This window comes from Alligator sinensis, unplaced genomic scaffold (assembly GCF_000455745.1).
Source record: "Alligator sinensis unplaced genomic scaffold, ASM45574v1 scaffold790_1, whole genome shotgun sequence".
In the NCBI taxonomy this organism is placed as follows: domain Eukaryota; kingdom Metazoa; phylum Chordata; order Crocodylia; family Alligatoridae; genus Alligator; species Alligator sinensis.
Window position 1 is genome coordinate 66,640 of NW_005842723.1, and position 7,886 is coordinate 74,525.

The window sequence follows — 7,886 nt, forward strand, 5'->3', positions numbered from 1 at the left end:
CAAGAAAACCATTGTTCTGGGTGCACTGGTTGTGTCCTTGAAAAGTATCTACTACTGTGTAAGGTTTTGCTAACATATTATAATGTTACTGTTACTTAACTTTTAGCTTTTTAAAAAGTGCTAGTTCAGCTTAATAAAAATATGCTGTTACAAAGATTTAAAAAGCACCGCCCAAGTATTGCTTTTTTTGTTAACCATGAAGTCTTGCCTTGTTATAATAAGTATAAAAGATCACCTCACCCTTAGGGGGGGCGCCATTTTGCCTTTTGCTGGCTTTATGGTCTTTGCTCGAGCAAATAAACAGCTGTCTTTCTTTACCCGCGTTGTCTGTCAACCAAATTACAGCTAGACAACGAACCTTAGGGAGGTTTCTCCCACCACATTACTTACTGGCACTGGAGCCCTGGTGCTGCAGCACACGGCCTGGCAGGCCGTGTGCTTCAGCACTAGGGTGAGGGGCCAACCACAGAGACGCTCTGGCAGCCAGAGCATCTCTGTGGAGGACCCAGCCTCTGGTTCTGCTTTTTTAAACTCTCTTTTTTTTAGACCCCTGGATATCCAGGGATCTAATTTTCTCCTCGCGCTGCAAACTTGCAGTGCGGGGAACATTTTTTTGTTCCTGCATGTACCTCTTGCCCCATCTCAAAGGGGTTTGAGATGGGGCAAAAGGCATGTGCGCACTCTTCTGGACATGCCCTGTCAGTCTATCAAGCTCAGGAAATGCTGGGACCCAAGAATCAATGTGTAAAAATTAGATAAGTACCTAATAAAAGAATCTTATCTCAAACAACACCCTGTGAATTTTCATTTTTGGTTTTAAAACAAAAATAAAATAAATATTTTGTTTATGAAAAAAGATCAAAAACCTCAATTAGATAGATTGGCATTTCATCATTCAGTGGTGTTTAAGTTATATCCCCCAGACAACTCTTTTACAACAAGATGTGGCAGATGAGATTCGGGGTCACCACTGAAAGAAAGAAATGAGGAATAATCTGTTTATTTGAGACTTAATCTGGTCAACTGTGATTTATATACCCCAGAGATCACACCCCACATATTTGTTATTATTGTAAAAATAAATTTGGAATGTTTTATTATTATTCTCTAAGAAAGATTTGATGCCAGGTATCCTGCATTCAATACTGGTATTAGATCTAATTAAATGAAACCAGAGTGGTTGTACAGTTGGTGTTGCATGGCCCTTTCACAGGCAGGCCCCTTCGAGGTGAGCCTGGATTCATTGCAGTTGGAGACCACAGGGACTGTTTGGTGAGTGGACACACAGCCAGAACACAGCCAGATGGTCTGCCTGCCTAAAATGAAGTAGAATTGGTTGAGTGTCTAAGTAAATAATCTTAATTTGAACTTTTTAATTTAGCTGTGTGGCAGCAACACAATTGTGCACAATGAGCTTTTGGAGACTGCCCAGGATAACTGTTAATGACCCTGGGATGCATTTGTAAATTGGCTGTGGAGGATTGGGGCAATAGACATGCAAGTGAGACCTGTTTTTGACCCTGCCCTCCTTTGATACGCTGTGCTTCCTAGGGTTCAATGTCCCCCTGCCCACTCTATGATTCACCTCTGGCTGCATGCAGGTGTGGCTAGCAGGTGCAGTGGCTACCTTTGTGTAATCTGCTCTCTGTTTGGCATTTCTTCCAAGTCAATATGGCTGGATGCTCAGGGATTCCCTGTGGGCTAGCAGAATGCCCCTGAGGCTGGTGGTAGGAGCAGCACAACACCAGAATGAGGTGTTTGTTGAAGGAAGGTCAGATTCCCTCCCATTGAGATTCCAGCATGGCTGGGGAACAGAGTTTTGTGTCAGTGCGGACATGGGTTGATATCTTCTACAGTCTGTTTCCAGTACTCTTTTGGCAGGGCAAGGAGTTATTTCAGCAGCAGGTTTTTACAGGACATGCATGAGTTTCAATGGCAGAGCTGATATTTTCTTTCCACCCGGTGAGCATTTGAGCCACCACAAGCTCATTGAAAAGCTGTAGGGTACAGACTCTGGACTCGTCATTGGCCACAAGAAAAAAAAGCATTCTTAATTAATGGGTTGAGAACTGTCACTCCAAGTAAGTAGTGTGTACAAAGCTTTCTGTAAGACCTTTACAATATACCATTAACTTGGGATATTGAAAACTTAGTCTAGCCAAAACATCTGATGGATCAGTGCCAGTGACAAGCATACCCTAATATGCACACTTTCTCAGAATTTCTTGGATCTGTTTCCTTGATAAAATATCAGCTGGCAGAACACTGCACTTGTAAGAGCTGAACTTTTGGCAAAAATGGAAAAAAAAGTTAGAGTTTTTGGTATGAAGTCAGAATACCAAAACGTTTTATTTTAAAGCATTTTTACCAACATATTTAGCAATCTGGTTAGGATTTATTAAACATTCTTTTCCAGTAGAAGATACCGTTCTTACAAGAGTTTTGAATTTCCAGCAGGAAAAATTGTATAAAAGGGATCCTTTCACCATTAGGGAGCCTTTCATCACCAGGGATTCTGATTTTCTCTGATAAAAAAATCCCCAGTTTTTGGATTAAAAAGTAACCCCAAATTCACATTTTACTGTGATTAAATGGAATACCTCTATCTATCTATCTATCTAGATCTAGAGCTAGATAGATCTGTTTCTTTGATCTACATCTGGATTTATATATTAGTTCTGTTTCATCTTAATCATGGAAAATTGTGAATTTGGGGTTACTTTTTTAATCTGAAAATTGAGGATTTTATTTATCTGAGAAAACCAGGATTCCTGTATATCATCCATGATGCACCAGGGTTTCCACTGATACATGGCATCATGGGAAGTGTGAGGCCATGAGATAGCATGGGATCTTCACTGCAGTTTACAAAGGAGAATAGAGGGGTGAGGCATGCAAACTATAATTCCAATGTGGTATGGTGGTGGCTTGGAAGGACACATTAATAATGTTTCAATATTTCTTTATCCATTTTTTTCTTCTTGGTTCTATGACAATGCTCAGTATTTCCAGTTTTCACTTCTATTTCTGTTCAGCTCTAGTAATTTGTGACTTGGTACAAAAATAGGATGTAGAGCTCCCAGAACAAGTAGCCTCTGCCTCACTATTGTCAACTATTGCTTTCCAAATAAATGCAGCACAAGGCACACCTAGGTGGATCTGAAGTGAACAGTGGAAGGTAGAAGAGTGGAATATCTCAGGAATTAATTTTCCCTCCTGTGAACTTCCGCAGGGCACCTTTTACATCTTTGTTCCTCAGGCTGTAGACTATTGGGTTGAGCATGGGAGTTATAGCTCCATAAAATAGGGAAATGTACTTGTCCTGATCTGGGAATGACTGGGACTTAGGCCGCAGATACATGAAGATGCAAGTCCCATAGAAGATGGTAACCACAATGAGGTGGGATGTGCAGGTGGAGAAGGCCTTGGACCTGCCTTTGGCAGAACGAATGCTCAGAACAGCTACAATGATATGGGTGTAGGTGACAAGGATGAAGGTGAAGGGGAGAAGTAGGCTGAGGATATTGGTAGATAACAACACAATCTGGTGGTCACGGGTGTCTGAGCAAACCAGGCTTAGCACAACAGAGAGTTCACAGGAAAAATTCTTAATGATGTTGTGCCCACAAAATTGAACCTTCATAGTGATGGGATGCAACAAGCATTGGATAAAGGCCCCGCTCCAAGACATGGCTGCCAGGTAAATACAGACCTTGTGGTTCATAATAAGGGCATAGTGCAATGGGTTGCATACAGCTACCCAGCGGTCATAAGCCATCACGGACAGCAAGAGGCACTCAGTCATGCCCAGGAAGAGTGAAATGTACATCTGGGCAAAGCACCTGGACAAGGAGATGGAGGGCCTGTTGGAGAGACTGTGAGCCATCAGCTGAGGCAGGGTGCTAGTGGTGTAGCAGATATCTAAGAAGGACAAGTTACTGAGGAAAAAGTACATGGGTGTATGGAGTTTGATGTCCACCCTAGTGAGCACAATCAGGAAGATATTTCCAATCAGTGTTCCCAAGTAGATGATGAAAAGGACGATGAAGAGCATGATCTTCACCCACAGGGCATCAGGCATTCCCACAAAAAAGAACTCTGTCACCACAGATTCATTGTCCATTCCCATGTTATTGTCTGGTTCTCACCTTCCAGGAGAAATGAAAAGAACAGTTACCATACTGAATACAAGGAACTAAGAAAAATCACTAAACCACAGAGGTAGTTGAGCTAGGTATGAAATACAGATGGGCAGATTGCCTGCACAGTGTTGCCAGTTCTTAGCTCTCTATTATTTTCATTAATAAAGCTCCTAGAAGATAAAACTGGAATTAGTTCATGAATTGTGATAGTTGCTATATGCTCCCATATATCTCCCTCCCATGGCTGCTCAGGGGGCCAGTTTCAAAAAGCACTTAGGTAACTATGGATCTCTGGTGCAGTGGTTAGAATGCTGTGACAGGATGTCTCAGAAAAACACATTAAAACCTCCCTAGGGTGAGGCAGGGGACACAGAATTGAGGACTTTTGGCTTCCCAGATTATTGCCTCTGCCCCTTAGCTTCTAGGGGAGAGAAGATAGGAATGTCCTTTTTTTCTTGGTGTTTCTTGGTCCATATAACTACATAAATTTTCTATGTCCATCAAGGAACAAAATTCCCCTGGACATGTAAGTGCCAGAAATGCCCTTGAGATGTCCTAAAATGACCACTTTGGGTGACATTCTCTTCTTCCCTGGTCAGCTAACTCTCTTTCAGTGTGACTATATTCCAGAATTGTGAATCCTGTGAGTCTGGGTTAAATTCTTTGTTCCCAGATGCTTGACCTTGCATTTGACTTTAGAAGACACATTGTTCAAATGAACCCTTTTTCAAATGATCCATCTCAGGATGTCCACATTGGCATTTACAGTTCCACTAATTTCTGATTCTTCTAAAAGCGGTTATATCAATTATTTGAGATGTTCTCCCATTTAAAAAATCTTTCTTTAAAAGTGTCACTTTAGATGCTTTCCTTTAAATGAACTTGAAAAGGATCATTTTAAATATTATTTACATTTTATGTTAAAAATAAGTAAAAATTAGATGATTTTGAAGAATTGTAAACATTATTTAACAAAGCCATACAGAGTTCAGAACTTCTATAAAACATTTTAAAGATTTTTAGCATGCAAGTTGAACATATGGGGAAAAAGTCATTTAAAACTTCTTATAATGTAGAAGGAGGTGCACATTCAAGATATCAAAAACTCATGCAAAAGCAACTTGGATTTTTCTCCAATTATTCCATTTTTAAATTAAAAAAAGAAAAATAAATTAATTGAATCCTTAGTTCTAATCAAATATAGTGAGTGTCAGAACAAAAGTTATGTGTGAGTTCAGAGAGAGGCAATAATGAAACTACATGCTTAAAATATACTTAGTTTCTTCCCAACAGTGTTTAAAACAAGATGATGATTATATGCTCAGATCTTTAGCTGCTATAAATTATTTTAGCTGGAAACCTGAGTTGATCATTTCCCTTCTCCACTGTATATTTAAACCCAGATTTCTAAAGAACCAGTTCTAGAAACATACAAGCACAAGCTACACTTCTTTGGATGTGTCTTTTCCCCCTCGCACCCTCTTTCTAAGTCCTGTTAGTTATGGGGCAGCAGGGTACTATGTTTTCAGGAAACTAGAAGTTACTGTGGGTCCCGAAGAGACTATATCTGACTACAGATATAGCCAGTGTGTAGCCTGCTGTGCACTCCTGCCTTCTGCCTAACCTCAGACTAACATGGATATCGTCCTCTCTGGAATGATAATTAATCACTCATGGATAATTAGTCACCATTACCATCCACTTGGAGTGACAAATTCATTGTATTTTACTGCATTAAGCTCTTATTACTAGTAACATTTGCTCACCCTATAGTTTAACTGCAAACCTCTTTACAAGGGGAAACTGAGACAGAAAGAACCTATGACAGAGTTGGGAACAGAGCCCAGGCTTTGGAACCTCAGATGACAGCATATCCCCTCTAGACTGCAGTGTCTCCATTATTTGCATATTTGTTTTCTTCATTTCCATTTCTAAGCATAATAACAAGCATTTTGGTATATTTATTTGGTGGTGGAAATGCTAACCAGGCAATTAGTAATGAAGTAAATTATGCCATTCATCAGAGCTTTTAGGAATAGAAATTTATCAAATGCTTTTCTAGCATAAAAGGTTGCAAGTTTGTTTGACCGAAGTAACTGTCATGATATCCTATCCTTAAAGTATGTCCAAACAGCATTTAGTACTGGGACCACAAGGTAGTGGAAGCATCCCAGACTTAGATTTAAACAAGCCAGCTTGGGTACTAGTAACTGCAGTTCTGGCAGGATAGGGTATATAGCATGAGAAACTTGGTATTATTTGCAAAAGAATGTAGTACATTCTGGTTTAATCTGCTGAGGAATAGAAGTATGAAAGCCACAATCAAAATTATAGAAGGATAAAAAATAGAAAATTCTGAGCCTGGAGAGAAGGAAGAATTATAATGACTCACCCAACTGTGGCAGTCTACAATCATCAGATGTTAGATGATGAACAGATGAATGCTCTCCCCTCCATGAAGGGGAAATGGAAAAGTGGTCTCCAGTAAAGTTCATTTTGTATAGTTCTTGGCATGTTTCCCAAGATCTGTGCACATCTTAAATATGTTCTAAGTGTATAACTTCTGTTCTATCATGATGAGTCATGCTATGGCTCCCCAGGGATCAAGTCCCAAAGAAGCAAGTCACCTGAGCCTGGTATCAGATTCAGAGTTGAACAGGCAAGGCCAAATCCTGAGCTGCTGTTCAGGGTTGAACATGTTACCTAGGAGCGACTGGGATGCTCAGAGAAGACAGATCTTTGAACATACAGTTACTGCTGTGTCCTCCATCACATCCACAAAACCCAATGCAAGTCTTGTTGTTCACAGTGATCTTTGCAGACTAACCGTGCATTGCCATAGGGACCCTCAAGTGGCAAGGCCCGCTTCATATCTTCAGACATATCCTAGTTAAGTTCCCAACAACAGTGCATTCAGAGGGAGTATGAATATACTGCCAGACTGGAGCAGACTGGATCTCGTCCAGTACCTTGTCTCTAGCAACTTCTAATGCTACTGTCACAGGGGGAGAAAAACCGGGGAGACTCCCGAGTCCACGAGGGGAGCCCCAGGGCCAGGAGCTGGGGGTGGAATGGAAGGAAAGAAAGTAAAAAAAGGAAACTTGCTCACCGCAGGATGGGAGGAGGAGAAAGGACAGCAGGAGAAGCCCGTGCGGGGCGTTGGTCACACCTTAAGTCACCTGCAGCTGGCGGATGACGTCTCTCACAATCGCCGGCCGGCAGAAATAAAAGGGCCGGTGGCGAGAGGGAACGGGGGCACGTGGCTGCTGGGAGAGAGCCTGGCTGGTGGAGTCAGCTGGAGGCACGGAACGCCAGAGGCGACTGCCCGTGCCGACCGCGGGGGAATGAAGGAGCCAGGTGGCTGTCACAACCCAAGGGTGTGATTTTTGTTTTTGTGTGCTTCGGCACTGCTAAATTGTTCCCACTAAATTGCAGTTTCTTTGCACGGTGGAGTTTTCTGCTGCAAAAGAGAACCCCGGTGCAAAAGAATTCCTGCCACCAGTAGCTTTCTTTGCAGGGTGCATTTCTTTGTTGCAGGACAGAGATGCTTGTTGCAAAGAGTTCCCGCCATTTGTATGCTAATTCGAGCCCCATTATTGGCCAGTTCTAAATTATTCACACGTGGCGGCTAGTGATTGGCTTGCTAGCCATATAAAAGGCTTGAGTGGTTTCCGCCCAAGTTGGAGGACTCCACGAACACCAGGAGGAGGAGACTTCACGCTGTGTGAAGATCTCTAAGCGCTG

At 41.8% G+C, this 7,886-nt stretch overlaps 1 protein-coding gene across 1 annotated transcript; it reads right to left on the reverse strand.

The window, feature by feature from the left end:
- Window positions 1-3,196: 3,196 nt before the first annotated feature.
- On the reverse strand, window positions 3,197-4,129 carry LOC102384717 (olfactory receptor 13H1-like). Its single transcript, XM_006034305.1, has one exon. The coding sequence runs from the start codon at window positions 4,127-4,129 to the stop codon at window positions 3,197-3,199; it is 933 nt and encodes a 310-aa protein (XP_006034367.1).
- Between the last annotated feature and the right edge of the window lie 3,757 nt (window positions 4,130-7,886).